General features: G+C 45.3%; 1 protein-coding gene across 1 annotated transcript in view; it reads left to right on the forward strand.

Moving 5' to 3' along the window:
* The window catches only part of LOC138663674 (oocyte zinc finger protein XlCOF22-like), a 101,885-nt gene extending 81,431 nt beyond the window's left edge, over positions 1-20,454 (forward strand). Inside the window, exon 8 of the mRNA XM_069749966.1 lies at positions 19,191-20,454. Within this exon, the coding sequence (XP_069606067.1) occupies positions 19,191-19,258 (68 nt within the window). The 3' untranslated portion in view covers positions 19,259-20,454. The remainder of the gene's footprint in view (positions 1-19,190) is intronic.
* The last annotated feature ends 1,271 nt before the right edge of the window (positions 20,455-21,725 follow it).

Here is a 21,725-nt window from a genome sequence, read left to right on the forward strand (position 1 = left end):
TGGTAGAGCTGTCCTTAGTACAGTAATCCCACCCATGTGACGGTTCTCTGAAAGTCTCTTATGTGGGTGATATTGTGGCGAAGGGTAAAAAGCCGGATTACTTACCAGTAATGCTCTTTAAGAGAGTCCACAACAGCACCCACTCACTACCCTCCCTAGTCATACACGGTTTTTCCCTTTTAAACTGACAAATCTATTACTGTATAAAGTATTTTAATGCATTTAACATTGTCTGATTTGAATTGAACTAAAACCTTGCGGTTCCTCTCGTTCTCTGAAAACTAAACTGAGGAGGAGAGGGGGACTGCCTCCTTTTATTCTGTAGGTTTCCTGTTCCTGTGGGCGGGTCACTCTCTCATGTGGGTGCTGTCGTGGACTCTCTAAAAGAGCATTACCGGTAAGTAATCTGGCTTATTTCCATTTTCCCATTAGGGTTAGGGTTGGAGCTAAAGTTAGGGTTAGGGCTAAATTTAGGGTTAGGGTTGGGGCTAAAGTTAGGGTTAGGGTTGGGGCAAAAGTTAGGGTTGGGTTTAAAGTTAGGGATGGTGCTAAAGTGAGATATAGGGTTTGGATTACATTTACGGTTGGGATTAGGGTTAGGGGTGTGCCAGGGTTAGGGGTCTGGTTAGGGTTATGGTTGGGATTAGGGTTAGGGGCGTGTTGGAGTTAAGGGTGTGGTTAGGGTTGGGATTAGGGTTAGGGGTGTGTTTGGGTTGGGGTTATGGTTGGGATTAGGGTTAGGGGCGTGTTCGGGGCGCGGTTAAAGTTATGGTTGGGATTAAGGGTTAGGGGTGTGTTTGGATTAGGGTTTCAGTTAAAATTGGGGGGTTTCCATTGTTTAGGCACATCAGGGGCTCTCCTAACGTGACATGGAGTCCAATCTCAATTCCAGCCAATTTTGCTTTGAAAAGTCAAACGGTGCTCCTTCCCTTCTGAGCTCTACCATGCGCACAAACAGTGGTTTACTGTTATGATCTGGTGGTTTAGGAGCAATATGGGACAAGCTCTGAAGGAGGTGGTACCTGTACTGACCGCAGTTCCTAAGCTCAACACCACACTAGAAGCAGCCGTGGGATGTTTCTGTCACTCCCTAGACACCTCGTCACAGCCTGAGAATTAACTACCCCTAAAGATAAACAGGAAAGCTATCTTGCCTCATAGAAAATCCCCAAAGAATAGATAGCCCCCCACAAATAATGACTGTGAGTGGAGAGGGAAAAGACATACGTAGAATGAAACCAGGATGTAGCAAAGGAGGCCAGTCTAGCTAGATAGATAGAACAGGACGGAATACTGTGCGGTCAGTATTAAAAACTAGAAAAATCCACCACAGAGTTTACAAAAATCTCCACACCTGACTAAAGGTGTGGAGGGTAAATCTGCTTCCCAGAGCTTCCAGCTTAACTGAATTAATCCATACTGACAAGCTGGACAAAAACATAGAATGTACCGAACAATGAAGTCCACAACATGTGAAGAGCAAAGCAAGGACTTATCTTTGCTGATTTGGTCAGGATATCAGGGAAATCCAAGCAGAGATGTGAATCCAACCAGGAACCATTGACAAGTGGAACAAGCTGAAGGGAAGAGCCAGGCTAAATAGCCGAGCAGAAAGACAATTAGTGGAAGCAGCTGCTGACTGCTAAATCCAAGGAGCAGCCATTCCACTTAAAACCACCGGAGGGAGCCCAAGAGCAGAACTCACAAAAGTGCCACTTACAACCACCGGAGGGAGCCCAAGAGCGGAATTCACAACAGTTTACACCCACATATGGGGTATCAGCATACTCAGGACAAATTGCACAACAACTTTTGGGGTCCAATTTCTTCTGCTACCCTTGGGAAAATAAAAAATTGGGGGTGAAAAGATCATTTATGTGAAAAAATGATTTTTTATTTTTACGGCTCTACATTATAAACTTCTGTGAAGCACTTGGTGGGTCAAAGTGCTCAACACACATGCAGATAAGTTTCTTAGGAGGTCTACTTACCAAAATGGTGTCACTTGTGGGGGGTTTCAATGTTTAGCCACATCAGGGGCTCTCTAAACTCGACATGGCATCCAATCTCAATTCCACCCAATTTTGCATTGAAAAGTGAAATGGCGCTTCTTCCCTTCCGAACTCTGCCATGCGCCCAAACAGTGGTTTACCCCCACATATGGGGTATGAGCGTACGCAGGACAAATTGCACAACAACTTTTGTGGTGCAATTTCTCCTGTTACCCTTGGTAAAATAAAACAAATTGGAGCTGAAGTAATTTTTTGTTAAAAATTCCCCAAATTCCTGTGAAACACCTGAAGGGTTAATAAACTTCTTGAATGTGTTTTTGAGCACTTTGAGGGATGCAGTTTTTAGAATGGTGTCACACTTGGGTATTTTCTATCATATAGACCCCTCAAAGTGACTTCAAATGTGATGCGGTCCCTAAAAAAAATGGTTTTGTAAAAATGAGAAATTGCTGGTCAACTTTTAACCCTTTTAACTCCCTAACAAAAAAAATTTGGTTACAAAATTGTGCTGATGTAAAGTAGACATGTGGGAAATGTTACTTATTAAGTATTTTGTGTGATATATCTCTGTGATTTAAGGGCATAAAAATTCAAAGTTGGAAAATTGCGAAATTTTCAAAGTTTTCGCCAAATTTCCGTTTTTTTTCACCAATAAACACAGGTAATAACAAAGAAATTTTACCACTATCATGAATTACAATATGTCACGAGAAAACTGGGTCAGAATCATCAGGATCCGATGTAGCGTTCCAGAGTTATAACCTCATAAAGGTACAGTGATCAGAATTGCAAAAATTGGCCCGGTCATTAACGTGCAAACCACCCTTGGGAGTAAAGGGGTTAAAATACAAAAATATGTTTCATAACATTGGTGAATGAAGTTGTGGTGCTATTAGAGTCATATTTAATATTTTGTGTGACTTCCATGAGCTTGAAGGACTGCATCCATGCAGTTCAACAATGATTCATACAATTTATTAATCAAGTCATCAGGAATAGCAAAGAACTCTGGGGGGCATGTAAGTACATTCATCTAGATTCTTTGGTTTTGTCTTCCAAGCTTCCTCTTTCATCCTACCCCAAAAATGCTCAATGATGTTCATGTCTGGTGACTGGGCTGGCCAGTCCTTGAGCACTTTGATCTTTTTTGCCTGGAGGAACTTTGTTGTAGAGATGGATGTATGAGATGTAGCACCATCCTGTTGCAGAATTTGACCCCTTTTATGATTTGGAATATAAAAGGTAGCTAATACTTCTTGATATTTTAGGCCATTGATATTGCCTTCCACCTTGCAAATGTTTCGCACACCCCCATACTGAATGTAACCCCAGACCATTATCTTTCCACCACCAAATTTAACTGTTTTCTGGGTATATTTTGGATCCATACGGGCTCCAGTAGGTCTCCTGCAGTATTTGCAGCGGCTGTGGTGTAATTCTACTGAAGATTCATCAGAGAAATCCACCTTCTGCCACTTTTCCAGCGTCCTTCTGTTTAGCAGGCTGTGGGACTTTGCAAATGCCACACGTTTTTTTATTTGCCTTTTGTTTAGTGCTGGCTTCTGGGCACTGATTCGACCATGGAGGCTATTTCTAGACAGAATCCTACAAACTGTTCTAGTTGACACAGGGACTTGAGGTGACCAGGCCTGTTGGAGTTCTGCTGCAGTGGAAGAGGGGCTTGCTTTGGATTTTCTAACCAACAAATGTTCCTCCTGAGCAGTTGTCTTGCGGGGTCTGCCGGACATGGGCTTGTCAAACACATCTCCAATCTCTTCAAATCTTTTTTTAATTCTTTGTACTTGACGCTGAGACACATTAAAGGTGCCAGCCACGTCTGCAGGGGATCTGGTCTTCAGCCTCTTGATTATCCAGGCTTTGGTCACAGGGTGGATTTTTGGCATGTTGTCGGAGCTCAAGTTGCAGTTCAAGTGAAGGTCTGAGGTGCTGGGTTTCTTTTAAGGGTATGTGCACACATAGGTAGGATTTCTGCGGATTTTTCCGCACCTGTTTTCGTAAATCTGCAGGTAAACCGCACTACGGATTACCTGTGGATTTACTGCAGAATTACCGTGGATTTACTGCATTTTTTGTGCGGATTCCACCTGCGGTTTTACACCTGCGGATTCCTATTATGGAGCAGGTGTAATCCGCAGTGGAATCCGCACAAAGAATTGACATGCTGCGGAATAAACAACGCAGCATTTCCACAAGTTTTTTTCCGCAGCATGTGCACTGCGGATTTTGTTTTTCATAGGTTTGCATTGTACTGTAAACTCATGGAAAACAGCTGCGAATCCGCAGTTTCAAACCCGCTGCGGATGTGCAGCAAAATCCGCAGCATGTGCACATAGCCTTATACACACACACTAATTAACCGATCAATTACTGAGCACAAGTGAGGATGTAAACTACGATTGGGTGCTTTATATGTCCAGTGGACAAAACTTTTGTCTTGCCAAAATCTGACCATTCTGGGTCCATTAACTGATCAATATTTCTGCATTGTTGCCAATTTATTTTCTTTACCTAAACCACATTTTGGAGGGTTTCAGCTTTCAAAAGAATAATTTACACAACCAATGGATGAATTTAATGTCAGGTTGTAAGCTTTTATTTACATAACATGGATAAGCGACATAACTTCTGTCAGGGAGTGTACAGCTGTGGGGTGCATTATATTATAGGGGTGCATTATACCCCTATGGGGCTGCATTATACCCCTATGTGGTGCATTATACCTCTATGGGATTGCATTATACCCCTATGGGGAGTATTATATTATGAGGATGCATTATACCCCTAAGGGGATGCATTATATTCCTATGGGGAGCATTATATTATGGGGGTGCATTATACCCCTATGGGGCTGCATTATACCATGGAGTGCATTATACTGCTATGGGAGTGCATTATACCACTATGTAGGTGTATCAAATTATGGGTTGCTGTCACGATATGGTATGAAATATCATAAGTAGTTCTTTTGCTAGCCTGCGTGGGCTAAGCCCCCCTTCTGCTGCAAATTCCTGGCTTTCCTTCTCAGAGAGTGTGGGGGTTAGGAGAGCCAAAAGTATTTACAACCGGCATTTCCTGTGTAAGCTCTTGTTCAGCTATAAGTGAAGTAGAAACTTCGAGGATCCATGAAAGATTCTTTGTTTAGTTTTTGTTAGATATTAGGCAAACGATTTAAGCTAGAAATACGAAAATATATATTCTTATTCTCACTCGGTGTATCTACCCATCCCGCGAAACCCGGGCTTCTAACTCCATCTGGTAAAGAAGTAGGGATTTCTCTGTAAATATGTATCCCAGATAGGACATATTTAATCTCATTAGAATGCTCACGTTAATCCGAGATGAATGATGGATTTGTTAGGACTATAACATGTTTTGTAGCGGAGTTATCGAAAGTAGATATAAATTAGGATAGAATGAGTTATCTGAAGAGGTAGGAGGGACGAGGTGATCCAACCCCTTTCTGGGATGTTACAGGCTTAGCTATAACTGTCTGCCCAGATCCCCAGCTCCTTCTTCTTGTCCTTTTTTTCCTGGAAGAGCTGAGTACATCCCATGAGCTGGGACGTATGGAAAACTGCCCTAGCCTGGGGGCCTGCCATGCGTTGAACATGTGAGTGTTATCTTTTCTCCTTTATTCCCTTTATGTTATAATTACCCGTGTACATATTTGCAATTGTCTCATTTGTAATATCTTTATAAAATATTTTTTATAAAGCACTGCCTAATTTTTTATGGGATATAATATTTAATATTAGTTCGTTCTCCTGTTCTAAACCGAACCCTAAGTCTTCTGAAGGGAAATACGCTACTGTTACTGTTGTGTTGGGTTAGCTTCGGACCCGTTTAATCGAAGCTGGTGGCGGCGATACCGTGTGCAGACTTTTGAGTGATGGTGCGGCGACTGCGGCGTTGATAATTATTGTTCCTGCCTGAGTGGGAGTAGTTATCGCGTCGCTGCAGCGTGCCCAATAGCCAGTACATAGCAGGCAGCCTTTCTGGCGACTAATTACCCAGGATGCAGTACCTAATCTGACCTGAGAGTAAGGGGGGCGCCAGAGAGCTGCAAGTGTTAAGTGGAACTGTAAGTGGGATATACATAAATCCCTGCAGTTTGTGGTATATTGAAAGCAGTGGGATACCTAGAATAAGCCCCTGCTGAAAACTAAGAGGTCAATAGCCTTGTGTGTGTTTTCTCATCACATTGCTAGCAGTGGAGGGATAACTAAGATAAGCCCCCCTGCACATGTGATAGTTGTCTGTTGGCCTAAAGTCACCCCGAATCGTGACAATTGGGGCCAGCGATCAGGGGAATCTTGACATTTGGTGGCAAGGCGGTGGGATATCTTAGAGCATTAGTGATTTGGTTTGAGTAATCATTCCTCTCACTAAAAACTTGCAGAAAGTTCTTGCGAGGACTCTGCGCAAATAAGTTTGGAGAACGAACTCAGTGTTTTATTAGTCTTGAGACAATTGCGTACTGGTAATTATCCCCTCCCTTCTCTTCGTTTTTCTATCCTATCTTTTATTTGGCAACCATGGCTGCGAAAGGGGAAGCCTGGTACAACCAGCAGAAGAAGGACATTCTTGCTGGGATATGCATGTACCATGGCCTGAACCCCCAGGACAAGTCCAAGGCTCAAATGGTCGCTGACCTGGTGCAATTCGAAGCAGACCAAGCCAGGTCACAGAGCCCAGAGGCCGCAGAAGCCAGCACCAGCGAACATGGTGCTGCAGCAGAGGTCCAACCACTGAATGCCGGCCCTGTTAGCAATCCGGGCGAATTGGACCCCCACCTGCAGGCGGCCTTGAAAGAATTCCACACTGACGACCATGAGGGACGCCGGCAGCTGATTCAGCAATACCGGCAGGAGGCCCAGGCCCAGCAAGCCGAGAGAGAGGCCCGAGCTGAGAGAGAGGCCCGAGCTGAGCGAGAGGCCCAGGCCCAGTGAGCCGAGCGGCAAGCGGAGCGGGAGTACTAGCTGCAGATGGCCCGACAGCAAATGCAGGGGTCGTCCCAGTCCAGCCATGAGCCCAGCAGCGCTCAGATGCCTAAGCCCCGGCCCGATCACTTCCCTGTTATGGAGAAGGACGGAGACTTGGACACGTTTCTGCGGGCCTTTGAGAAAGCCTGCAGACAGTACCGGCTGCCTACAGATGAATGGGCACGATACCTGACACCAGGGCTGAGATGTAAAGCTCTGGAGGCGTTTGCTGCCCTCCCTCAAGAACAAGATGGTGACTATGAGGCCATCAAGCAGGCTCTGATAGCCAAGTACCAGCTTACACCCGAGGTGTACCGTAGAAAGTTCCGGACCCTCCAACGGGGCCCACACGACAGTTACAGTGATGTGGTGCATGGACTGGGGACCCACTTTGACCAGTGGATCCAAGGACTGTCAGTGACCACCTTTGCACAGCTGCGAGACCTGATGATCAAAGACCAGTTCTTTCATCTTTGCCCAGCTGAGGTGCGACAGTTCGTGATGGACAGAGAACCCAAAGACGTGACGAAAGCAGCGCAGATTGCCGATGCCTGTGAGGCCAACCGTAGATCGGAAGTGCGGAAGCCAGTCACCACCAGCTGGAGAGGGGGTAAGCCTGCAACCAACGCCAGTATCCCTGCCAGCCAGCACTCCAGAGGTCCTGTCCCCGTAGCCAACAGCACCAGACCTACCACCGAACCTCGCAAGTGTTTCACCTGCCATCAGACTGGTCATATCAGTCCCTCCTGCCCAACCAAGCAGAAGAACACTCCAGCCAAGGCCCCAGGGCCTAATGCAGCAGTTCTTTTGGTGGGTGGTGTGGTTGGGAGGGTGTGTGACAACGTACAGCACGTCACTGTGGGAGGCCATGTTGCTACAGGCCTCAAGGACACCGGGGCTGAACGAACCCTCATCCGACCCGAACTGGCGGCCCCTGAAGAAATCATTCCGGGGAAAACCCTAACTGTCACTGGGATTGGGGGCATCAGCTGTCCCTTACCGATGGCCCGGGTTTTTATTGATTGGGGTGCCGGGAGCGGGGTGAATGAAGTGGGGCTGTCTGATAATTTGCCCACTGATGTTTTGTTGGGGACTGATTTGGGGAGGTTGGTTGCATACTACGTCCCTGACACCCCTCCCCAATCTACTAATAAGGGTAAAGTTAACCCTGATGATGATGATGATGATGGGAAATCGCATGTGTTACCTGACCATGCTTTATCTTGTAATGATGCATCTGTTAACCATTTTTGTCCTAGGATTGATGGTGAAAATGTTGTACCTGTGCCAGCTGAACCTGATGATGATTTTTCTGTGAAGGTTAATGTGTCCATAGGTACAGGTGTGCTCAGCCACGTCGCTCTGCGGAGTGAGACGGCTGAGGAACCCCTAACAGGGGCAAGTGTCGGTGCTACAGGAAACGGGGAGAAGCATGGGAACCGTGAGAAAGGTGACGCCATGAGAGTGACCAGTGCCACCTAGGAAGGTAACTGGCCCCTAAGTAGCACTGCCCCTGGAGTGTTGGGGGTGGATGGGGAGGTAGAGCCCATAGCAGCGCCGACTGATGGGTCTTTAGGAATCCCCGGGGAGACAGCCTACGTAGCTGCTGTCACCCGCAGTCAGAGTGCCCGGAACGCAGATAACTGTCAGCCTTCCGGACCCTCCTCAGTCACCACTGTGACTGAACCAGAGGTGGACCCAGAGCAGGTCCAAGAGGGTTCCCGTGGGGAAGGGACCCTGACATCGCTGCTGGCTTCCCCTAGCCATTAGTTTCAGGCCGCTCTGCACACAGATGCGAGCCTAGAGAGTTTGAGACAACTCGCCGGGACGCGCTTCTCCGAGACTGATAAGGAGAAGGTGTTCTGGGAACAAGGAAGGTTGTACCGGGAGACAGTACCCGGAGAATCACAAAAGGAGTGGTTGAGGGAAAGACAGCTGGTCGTCCCGCAGCAATTCCGGGGTGAGTTGTTGCGGATTGCCCATGAGATCCCGCTAGCCGGACACTTGGGGATCAGCAAAACTAAGGCCCGGCTGTCTCAACACTTCTATTGGCCTAAGATGGGGACAGATGTGTCAAACTACTGCCGCTCCTGTATCACTTGTCAAAGATTGGGGAAGGCGGGGCCTGCTATTAAGGCTCCCCTGATCCCTTTGCCAGTGATAAAGGAGCCTTTCCAGAGGATCGCGGTGGACATTGTGGGCCCGCTGGCCGTCCCCAGCAGCTCTGGAAAGCAATACATCCTTACTGTGGTAGACTACGCTACCCGGTACCCAGAGGCAGTAGCTCTGTCTTCAACTAGGGCAGATAAGGTGGCGGATGCCCTGTTGGCCATCTTTTCACGTGTAGGATTTCCCAGGGAAATGCTTACTGATCAAGGGACCCAATTTATGTCTCGCCTAATGGAGGCTCTCTGTAAGAGAATGCAGGTGAAGCACCTGGTATCGAGTGCGTATCACCCACAGACCAATGGCCTGTGTGAACGCTTCAATGGTACCCTCAAACAGATGCTACGCATGCTGGTTGAGACTCAAGGGCGCGACTGGGAGCGGTACCTCCCACACCTGCTGTTCGCTTACCGAGAGGTTCCGCAGGCCTCGACGGGGTTCTCCCACTTCGAGCTCCTGTACGGCAGGCGAGTCCGGGGACCCCTTGGGTTGGTAAGAGAATCCTGGGAAGAGGAGCCGAACCCTTCTGAAGTGTCCATAGTGGAGTATGTCATGCGCTTCCGTGACAAGATGCAGACCTTGACGCAGTTGGTGCATGACAACATGACGCAGGCTCAGGCTGATCAGAAGCACTGGTACGACCAGAACGCCTGGGAGCGGACCTACCACGTGGGTCAAAAGGTGTGGGTGCTGGTCCCCGTACCAACGGATAAGCTTCAGGCAGCCTGGGAGGGCCTGTACGTCGTCCACCAACAGCTCAACCCGGTCACTTACGTGGTCACGCATGACCACGCTCGGGGTAGGCGAAAGGCCTTTCACGTCAACATGATGAAGGCTCATCACGAACGTGAACCTTTCGTCCTACCGGTCTGCAGCTTGCACGAAGACGGTGAGGAAGACACCCTCCTGGACATGCTGGCCCAAGCCAAGGCCAATGGGTCCATCGAGGATGTGGAGGTAAGCGCCTCATTAACTGAACCCCAGCGGTTGCAGTTGCAAACCACACTGGAACCCTTCCGGGTCGTGTTCTCCAACCGACCTGAGAGGACTGAGTTAGCCGTCCACGAGGTGGACAACGGGAATCACGCCCCACTACGGCAAACACCCTATCGAATCTCTGACCAGGTGCAGCAGATTATGCGCCAAGAGATCGATGAGATGTTACAGGTGGGGGTGATTCGACGGTCAAAGAGCGCGTGGGCATCACCTGTAGTTCTTGTGCCAAAGAAGGACCGGACCACCCGGTTCTGCGTGGACTACAGGGGGCTCAATGCCATTACAGCCTCTGACGCGCACCCCATGCCGCGCATCGAGGAGCTGGCGCAGATTACCTAACAATAATGGATCTGAGTCGAGGATACTGGCAGATTCCCCTGAGCCCTGAGGCACAGGAGAAGTCCGCCTTTATCACACCCTTTGGACTGTATGAGTCCACGGTCATGCCCTTCGGCATGAAGAATGCCCCTGCCACTTTCCAGCGGATGGTCAACCTCCTGCTTCAGGGACTGGAGAAGTATGCAGTGGCGTACTTGGATGACATTGCCATCTTCAGTTTCTCCTGGGAGGAACACCTGCAGAATCTCGAGGAGGTGCTCAGGCGAATTCACCAAGCAGGACTGACTATCAAGCCCGGAAAGTGCCAGATGGGCATGAGGGAGGTTCACTACCTGGGGCACCGGGTAGGCGGGAACACCCTGAAGCCAGAGCCTGACAAAGTGGGAGTGATCGTGAACTGGCCCACTCCCGTGACCAAGAAACAGGTGATGTCCTTCTTGGGCACTGCAGGGTACTATAAGCGCTTCGTACAGCACTATAGTAGCCTGGCAAAACCTTTGACGGACCTCACCAGGAAGAAGCTACCCCACATCGTCAACTGGACAGATGGCTGTGAGGGGGCCTTCCAGGCGTTAAAAACCGCACTGTGCAACGCCCCTGTGTTGAAAGAAGTCGACAGCAGTCGACCGTACTTGGTGCAGACCGATGCCAGCGAGTTTGGCCTTGGTGCTGTGCTAAGCCAGGTTGACTCGGAGGACCAAGAGCACCCCGTGTTATACCTGAGCCGGAAGCTTTTGCCGAGGGAAGTGGCCTACTCCACCATCGAGAAGGAGTGCCTGGCCATAGTCTGGGCCCTGCAGCACTTGCAGCCCTACTTGTACGGTCGCCCCTTCACTGTGGTGACCGACCACAACCCTCTGCGCTGGCTAAACGCCATGTGTGGAACCAACGGCAGGTTGCTACGCTGGAGCCTTGCTCTTCAGCAGTTTGACTTCACCATTGAACACAAAACGGGCAAAGAGCATGGGAATGCAGATGGACTCTCCCGCCAGGGTGAACCTACTGAGGTGCCCATGGAGGCATAACGTGGGGTACTGCCTCCCTAGCGCACACCAAAAGGGGGAGGTGTCATGATATGGTATGAAATATCATAAGTAGTTCTCTTGCTAGCCTGCGTGGGCTAAGCCCCCCTTCTGCTGCAAATTCCTGGCTTTCCTTCTCATAGAGTGTGGGGGTTAGGAGAGCCAAAAGTATTTACGACCGGCATTTCCTGTGTAAGCTCTTGTTCAGCTATAAGTGAAGTAGAAACTTCGAGTATCCATGAAAGATTCTTTGTTTAGTTTTTGTTAGATATTAGGCAAACGATTTAAGCTAGAAATACGAAAATATATATTCTTATTCTCACTCGGTGTATCTACCCATCCCGCGAAACCCGGGCTTCTAACTCCATCTGGTAAAGAAGTAGGGATTTCTCTGTAAATATGTATCCCAGATAGGACATATTTGATCTCATTAGAATGCTCACGTTAATCCGAGATGAATGATGGATTTGTTAGGACTATAACATGTTTTGTAGCGGAGTTATCAAAAGTAGATATAGATTAGGATAGAATGAGTTATCTGAAGAGGTAGGAGGGACGAGGTGATCCAACCCCTTTCTGGGATGTTACAGGCTTAGCTATAACTGTCTGCCCAGATCCCCAGCTCCTTCTTCTTGTCCTTTTTTTCCTGGAAGAGCTGAGTACATCCCATGAGCTGGGACGTATGGAAAACTGCCCTAGCCTGGGGGCCTGCCATGCGTTGAACATGTGAGTGTTATCTTTTCTCCTTTATTCCCTTTATGTTATAATTACCCGTGTACATATTTGCAATTGTCTCATTTGTAATATCTTTATAAAATATTTTTGATAAAGCACTGCCTAATTTTTTATGGGATATAATATTTAATATTAGTTCGTTCTCCTGTTCTAAACCGTACCCTAAGTCTTCTGAAGGGAAATATGCTACTGTTACTGTTGTGTTAGGTTAGCTTCGGACCCGTTTAATCGAAGCTGGTGGCGGCGATACCGTGTGCAGACTGTTGAGTGATGGTGCAGCGACTGCGGCGTTGATAATTATTGTTCCTGCCTGAGTGGGAGTAGTTATCGCGTCGCTGCAGCATGCCCAATAGCCAGTACATAGCAGGCAGCCTTTCTGGCGACTAATTACCCAGGATGCAGTACCTAATCTGACCTGAGAGTAAGGGGGGCGCCAGAGAGCTGCAAGTGTTAAGTGGAACTGTAAGTGGGATATACATAAATCCCTGCAATTTGTGGTATATTGAAAGCAGTGGGATACCTAGAATAAGCCCCTGCTGAAAACTAAGAGGTCAATAGCCTTGTGTGTGTTTTCTCATCACATTGCTAGCAGTGGAGGGATAACTAAGATAAGCCCCCCTGCACATGTGATAGTTGTCTGTTGGCCTAAAGTCACCCCGAATCGTGACAATTGGGGCCAGCGGTCAGGGGAATCCTGACAGTTGCATTATACTATGGGGTGCATTATACCACTATGATGCTGCATTATACCGCTATGTGGCTGCATTATACCACTATGGGGGTGCATTTTACCATTATGGGGCTGCATTATACCGCTATGGAGCTGCATTATAATGCTATATATGACTATGGGATACATTATACTACTATATATGACTATGGGATGCATTATAATATTATGGATGACTATTAGGGCAATATGGAGAGACATGAGGCACACTGGGTGGACATGTGGGTTCCAGAATGGAAGGACATGTGGGGTCCAGAATAGGGGGACATGTGGAGACCAGAATGTGGCATATGATTACTGTAGGGGCTAATTAAAGGATATTATTTTTGAGGATACTGTTTTCAGTGTGGGGAAGGAGAGGTCCTGTTACTGTGTAGGGTGACACTATCACTTTTTTTCTATACCTGGAGTAGTATAGAAGTTGGGGATAAATTGTGGAATGTGCTCTAGATAACTGTGTTATTTTCTGCAGAGCCGAGTCCTGGCTGGAAGAAGTGACGGTGGTCTGAAGAGGATGAAGAAGAAAGTGGAGATGAAGGACTTCAATTAGAGATGTCACCGGTGAGTCAATGTGTTACCAGGGATTCAAGCTTGAGGAGGCTAATTTGCATATTCCAGGTGCCTTCTGGGAAAAGCGAAGTCTCCCTAAGCTAGAAGATCGTTGGGTACAGCCGGGACCAGCTGCTTGGAAAGCATCACCAAACCAGGGATTCAAGCTTGAGGAGGCTAATTTGCCTGTAGGACATTATTGCATGAGAGCTTCGCTGAGTAGATTACACAAGAAGGAAAACACACACAGCAAATCAGCAGGATCTAGGAGCAACATGACAGATGTGACAACCTACATGGTGAGCTGCAGCATGTGCTACATGTTCGCAGATCGACCAGAAGAAGAATCCAATTTCACCTGTCAGAAGTGTAGACTAGTGGCCCTTTTAGAAGAAAAGGTGCGGGGTCTGGAAGAAAGAATAGCAACTTTGAAACTCATCAAAGAGAATGAAGACTTTCTAGACAGAACAGAAGCATCTCTACTGGTCACAGAAGGTGAAAAAAGTGTCAGAGAACCTCCAAAAGCAGATGAGTGGAAGCATGTGACCAAAAGAAGCAAGAAGACCATGGAGAAATCACAAACCACACAACTGAAGAACCGATATCAAATCTTTGTAGAGGATGAAGATGGCACACCTAAGGATGAAGCAATACCAGCAAGCAAAAAAGAAAAGGGCACACAGCAACAAGTGACAGCAAAAAGTACAGCCAAGAAGCAACGAAGAGTGGTGGTGGTGGGAGACTCACTACTGAGAGGCACAGAAGCAGCCATCTGCAGACCGGACATAACTGCAAGAGAAGTATGCTGCCTTCCAGGTGCGATGATCAAGGATGTGACCGATAGGATACCAAAGCTCTTCAGCTCCAAGGACGTCCACCCATTTCTTCTGATACATGTTGGCACCAATGACACGGCAAGGAAGGACCTACCGACAATCTGCAAAGACTTTGAAGAGTTGGGGAAGAAAGTAAAGGAACTGGATGCACAGGTAGTTTTTTCTTCTATCCTTCCAGTAGACGGGCATGGCACCAGGAGATGGAACAGGATCCTTGATGCAAACAACTGGCTAAGACGATGGTGCAGACAACAAGGATTCGGATTCCTGGACCACGGTGTGAATTACTGGTACGATGGACTCCTCGCCAGAGACGGACTACACCTCAACAAACCTGGGAAACACACATTCGCCAGAAGACTCGCTACACTCATCAGGAGGGCGTTAAACTAGAAGAAGAGGGGACGGGAAGAACATCATTAGACTCGACCAAAGAAGACCCAGGAAAACATACTCAGAAGGGAGGTAAGAACATTTCTAAAAAAATCCACAGCAAGGAGATTGGAACAAAACAAAATCCTCTAAACTGCATGCTTGCAAACGCCAGAAGCCTGACAAACAAGATGGAAGAACTAGAAGCAGAAATATCTACAGGTAACTTTGACATAGTGGGAATAACCGAGACATGGTTAGATGAAAGCTATGACTGGGCAGTTAACTTACAGGGTTACAGTCTGTTTAGAAAGGATCGTAAAAATCGGAGAGGAGGAGGGGTTTGTCTCTATGTAAAGTCTTGTCTAAAGTCCACTTTAAGGGAGGATATTAGCAAAGGAAATGAGGATGTCGAGTCCATATGGGTCGAAATTCATGGAGGGAAAAATGGTAACAAAATTCTCATTGGGGTCTGTTACAAACCCCCAAATATAACAGAAATCATGGAAAGTCTACTTCTAAAGCAGATAGATGAAGCTGCAACCCATAATGAGGTCCTGGTTATGGGGGACTTTAACTACCCGGATATTAACTGGGAAACAGAAACCTGTGAAACCCATAAAGGCAACAGGTTTCTGCTAATAACCAAGAAAAATTATCTTTCACAATTGGTGCAGAATCCAACCAGAGGAGCAGCACTTTTAGACCTAATACTATCTAATAGACCTGACAGAATAACAAATCTGCAGGTGGTTGGGCATCTAGGAAATAGCGACCACAATATTGTGCAGTTTCACCTGTCTTTCACTAGGGGGACTTGTCAGGGAGTCACAAAAACACTGAACTTTAGGAAGGCAAAGTTTGACCAGCTTAGAGATGCCCTTAATCTGGTAGACTGGGACAATATCCTCAGAAATAAGAATACAGATAATAAATGGAAAATGTTTAAGAACATCCTAAATAGGCACTGTAAGCGGTTTATACCTTGTGGGAATAAAATGACTAGAAATAGGAAAAACCCAATGTGGCTAAACAAAGAAGTAAGACAGGCAATTAACAGTAAAAAGAAAGCATTTGCACTACTAAAGCAGGATGGCACCATTGAAGCTCTAAAAAACTATAGGGAGAAAAATACTTTATCTAAAAAACTAATTAAAGCTGCCAAAAAGGAAACAGAGAAGCACATTGCTAAGGAGAGTAAAACTAATCCCAAACTGTTCTTCAACTATATCAATAGTAAAAGAATAAAAACTGAAAATGTAGGCCCCTTAAAAAATAGTGAGGAAAGAATGGTTGTAGATGACGAGGAAAAAGCCAATATATTAAACACCTTCTACTCCACGGTATTCACGGTGGAAAATGAAATGCTAGGTGAAATCCCAAGAAACAATGAAAACCCTATATTAAGGGTCACCAATCTAACCCAAGAAGAGGTGCGAAACCGGCTAAATAAGATCAAAATAGATAAATCTCCGGGTCCGGATGGCATACACCCACGAGTACTAAGAGAACTAAGTAATGTAATAGATAAACCATTATTTCTTATTTTTACAGACTCTATAGCGACGGTCTGTTCCGCAGGACTGGCGCATAGCAAATGTGGTGCCAATATTCAAAAAGGGCTCTAAAAGTGAACCTGGAAATTATAGGCCAGTAAGTCTAACCTCTATTGTTGGTAAAATATTTGAAGGGTTTCTGAGGGATGTTATTCTGGATTATCTCAATGAGAATAACTGTTTAACTCGATATCAGCATGGGTTTATGAGAAATCGCTCCTGTCAAACCAATCTAATCAGTTTTTATGAAGAGGTAAGCTATAGGCTGGACCACGGTGAGTCATTGGACGTGGTATATCTCGATTTTTCCAAAGCGTTTGATACCGTGCCGCACAAGAGGTTGGTACACAAAATGAGAATGCTTGGTCTGGGGGAAAATGTGTGTAAATGGGTCAGTAACTGGCTTAGTGATAGAAAGCAGAGGGTGGTTATAAATGGTATAGTCTCTAACTGGGTCGCTGTGACCAGTGGGGTACCGCAGGGGTCAGTATTGGGACCTGTTCTCTTCAACATATTCATTAATGATCTGGTAGAAGGTTTACACAGTAAAATATCGATATTTGCAGATGATACAAAACTATGTAAAGCAGTTAATACAAGAGAAGATAGTATTCTGCTACAGATGGATCTGGATAAGTTGGAAACTTGGGCTGAAAGGTGGCAGATGAGGTTTAACAATGATAAATGTAAGGTTATACACATGGGAAGAAGGAATCAATATCACCATTACACACTGAATGGGAAACCACTGGGTAAATCTGACAGGGAGAAGGACTTGGGGATCCTAGTTAATGATAAACTTACCTGGAGCAGCCAGTGCCAGGCAGCAGCTGCCAAGGCAAACCGGATCATGGGGTGCATTAAAAGAGGTCTGGATACACATGATGAGAGCATTATACTGCCTCTGTACAAATCCCTAGTTAGACCGCACATGGAGTACTGTGTCCAGTTTTGGGCACTGGTGCTCAGGAAGGATATAATGGAACTAGAGAGAGTACAAAGGAGGGCAACAAAATTAATAAAGGGGATGGGAGAACTACAATACCCAGATAGATTAGCGAAATTAGGATTATTTAGTCTAGAAAAAAGACGACTGAGGGGCGATCTAATAACCATGTATAAGTATATAAGGGGACAATACAAATATCTCGCTGAGGATCTGTTTATACCAAGGAAGGTGACGGGCACAAGGGGGCATTCTTTGCGTCTGGAGGAGAGAAGGTTTTTCCACCAACATAGAAGAGGATTCTTTACTGTTAGGGCAGTGAGATTCTGGAATTGCTTGCCTGAGGAGGTGGTGATGGCGAACTCAGTCGAGGGGTTCAAGAGAGGCCTGGATGTCTTCCTGGAGCAGAACAATATTGTATCATACAATTATTAGGTTCTGTAGAAGGACGTAGATCTGGGGATTTATTATGATGGAATATAGGCTGAGCTGGATGGACAAATGTCTTTTTTCGGCCTTACTAACTATGTTACTATGTTACCTGTACACTTACACTATATACAGAGCTCCTGTGTATAATGTCACTATTGCTCACTGTATTACCTGTACACTATACACAGAGCTCCTGTGTATTATGTCTATGGTGATAACTGTTTTACCTGTACACTGACACTATATACAGAGCTCCTGTGTATGTCACCGGTGATCACTGTATTACGTGTACATGGACACTGTATATTAAGTACAGATCTCCCGTGTATAATGGCAGTATTGTGTTTTTTTATTAATGATAAATATTGTAGTATTCTGTCACTATGTGGTGGTAATATGTGATCTGCTCATGGTGTGGTGATATTTGTTCCTTGTATGTGGTATTATTGGTTTCCATGTGGTGGTAATATGTTGTCTGGTCATGGTGTGGCAATATTTATTCTCTGTATGTGGTATATTTGGTCACTGTGTTGACATGGTGCGGTGGTATTTGTCCCTTGCATGTGATATTATTGGTCATTTTAAACATTGAAAAATAAATAAAAATATACCTAAAATTGTATTAGGTATTTTAACAAATATTTAATAAGTTACAGTAGAATAGGACCCGGCCAGAAGAGTCGACTTTGTCATGGTGGCAGATTAAAAAATCTTTTGCCAAAACAAAAGCTGCTGGCTATGTACAGTACAGACCAAAAGTTTGGACACACCTTCTCAGTTAAAGATTTTTCTGTATTTTCATGACTATGAAAATTGTAAATTCACACTGAAGGCATCAAAACTATGAATTAACATATGTGGAATTATATACTTAACAAAAAAGTGTGAAACAACTGAAAATATGTCTTATATTCTAGGTTCTTCAAAGCAGCCACCTTTTGCTTTGATGACTGCTTTGCACACTCTTGGCATTCTCTTGATGAGCTTCAAGAGGTAGTCACCGAAAATGGTCTTCCAACAATCTTGAAGGAGTTCCCATAGATGCTTAGCACTTGTTGGCCCTTTTGCCTTTACTCTGCGGTCCAGATCACCCCAAACCATCTCGATTGGGTTCAGGTCTGGTGACTGTGGAGGCCAGGTCATCTGGCGTAGCACCCCATCACTCTCCTTCTTGGTCAAATAGCCCTTACACAGCCTGGAGGTGTGTTTGGGGTCATCGTCCTGTTGAAAAATAAATGATGGTCCAACTAAACGCAATCCGGATGGAATAGTTCCAGGCACGAGGTATCGATCATGTCCTCTGTGGGATAAGAGGAGGTGATATTAAAAACACATTAGCACAGCGGGAATGCCGCTGGATCACCCTGCTGGGTACCATGGCCCCAATGGGTCTTAATGAAAGCCAGGGGTTTTCTTCTTTTTTGTAAATTATGCTGGGTACGCTCCTTTGCCATTTTCCCATCGATTTTAATTTGTTTCTCTGTTATTAATTTTAGAGTGTTGTCTACCTGATCTTTTCCACGTGCCTTTCACGGTCGGGCATATCTATATGAATATGGGATAGAAGTTACCTACACCTCAACGATTTACATGAAGCCGCAAAACAAGACCGCAATATGGACAATTAAGTGTCATGAATGACATGGGTTTCATTGCTATTTATTTATGATGGACTTTGCATATGGATCTGTTGAGGTCAATATACTTATTAGATAATTGTTTGTATAGTTATATACGGACACAGACTCATCATGTTCATTTTTGCCCGAATGTACTTGTGAACGGACAGTGGTTCTGATCATTTTACAGTGTGTCTTAACATGTTTTATAATTGCCACATTATGTAATAGCACATCACTGTTTTTCACGATCACTTTTTTTTGTATTTCGTATGTTTATTTTTTCCGGTTTTTTTGCTCCATTACATTTTAGGATATGGTATCCGTATCCTTTTATCCTTTCCTATATTTGTGGGGGGTTTCAGTTCAGGGGGAAGGGTGAACTGTACCCCAGGGGAGAGGATTGGATCGCTTTTTGATATGTCAGTCGATCGATTGTGTGGTCAGCTGCAGACAATTATGCACATATGCACTAGTCACTTTCTCACTTACAGTCACTGTATACGCTCCTGGTTCCGGCCCCTTACTCGCCGGCGACCGCTGATCACGTGATGTGGGCGTGGCGCTGGCCCGCTCACGTGACGGTGGGGAGTCGAACAAACATGAGGGTTGAGACGCATGGATGCGGTTCACGCACGCGCATTAACACCGGCACAGTCGCCGCTTCATTAGCGGCGACCTATATATAAACCGGATGGAGATTCAAATTTAGCCACGCCCCCTGAGGAAGCGGTATTCACCAGACGCGAAACGCGCGTTGGGGCAGCCACACAAGGACCAGGACAGGACCTGCCACATCTACTATGGGTAATACAACCTGGATTGTACTGTTTTAATGTTACCATCTTGAGCGCATGATCGGCCGGGTGGCATAGCTGTTATTAAACATTCTCTGTCATTGCACACATTTACTCTGATGGACAGTCTGAATGCCATGGCCAATTAGTAGCTCAGCACTTGCTATTATAGCACATTAGCTGCATGTTACATATAGGTATACCGGGCAGAGATCTGATCTATGATCTTTGTTTTTTTGATGTATCTACGGAATTATCACATAATAGTACATAAGTGGTACGTTTTTAAATGTTAATGTTGTTGTACAGTTGTATAAATTATCAATAAATATAGTTTATGATTGAACATACGTAATTTTGGCTATTTTTGGACTCTTGGTTCTCCTTTATATATGATTATGATTTGAGTCGCCAGCATTTATCTTTGGTATTTTTTGCTGATGTTTTGTTTATATAGAAATTGATGAGTGTTTGGGTGGAAGAATGGGACAAAATCACACCTGAACTTTGCATATGATTAGTTTCCCCATACTGGAGGTATCTTGAAACGGTTATCACCAACAAAGGCTTTTGTACAAACTTCTAAATAAATGTCAGAAAGCGAGTTAAATACTTTTTCCCTGTGTCATTTCTTGTTATTACTAGTGATGGGCAAACCCCTGGATGTTCGGGTTTGGCTGAAAAGTAAAAAAAAGTTTGGTTCAGGTAAAAGAAAAAGTACCCTAACCCGGACCACATTCATTTGAATGGGGGACCAGAACTGTGCCAGCGTGGCAAACACTGCATATGATCCCCAGTAAAATCATTACTACTGGTCAGACAGCTGCGGCTCCCACATTGTCAAATGTGCTGCATGTGTACCATGTGACTCAAGTCAAGCTCAATTTTTGTGTTTTTTTTCTTTGTATTATTGCATTCTGTGCATACTGGGATGTGGCCTCCATTTCCTGAGCTGGAAATTATATATAAGGCTTCCAGAGACTGGTGTTCCACTGGTTGAGCCCAGTCATTTTGTCTGCCCTTATTCATACACTGAGGTCAACTTTGACACTTGGTAAGGTTTTTAATATTAGACAGTGTAGGACTATCACAATCAGAGTTTCCTTGTTGTGGTGGGATGGCTTTTATGCTGTTTTTGATCAAATCAGTATTACTAAGAACTCTGTGTAATTTAAATGCACTTTTTGCACTTTATTTACTTAGTTACAGCAGGGTGTTTGCTCATTTTTTCTCTTGTAGGTTTTATGTCCAATGTGAACATGTGTTTATGTGCTGCATGTGTACCAACTCAAGTCAAGCTCAATTTTTGTTTTGTTTTTTCACATTGTCAAATAACAGCGTGAGCCCACAGCTGTGCCTGGAGGTAAAATGTTTACCTGTGGTCAATGGCGTAAACTGAACCATCAGATTTTCCGTATTATTGGACAGTCAATGAAAAGTCTAGCTTCCTTCTCAGCAGCTTATTGGTGACCTGGAGTCACCTCTGGTTCCAAGTAAAAAAAACTGCAGCATTGACATAACTCAGACTGTACATTGCTTCCCAATGGGAGAGATTGGTGGAAACAACCTTGCAAAAATTGAAAAAAAAAATCCAACTGTTGGGGAAAAAAAAGGT

The sequence above is a fragment of the Ranitomeya imitator genome, chromosome 2 (genome assembly GCF_032444005.1).
Source record: "Ranitomeya imitator isolate aRanImi1 chromosome 2, aRanImi1.pri, whole genome shotgun sequence".
Taxonomy (NCBI): Eukaryota; Metazoa; Chordata; class Amphibia; order Anura; family Dendrobatidae; genus Ranitomeya; species Ranitomeya imitator.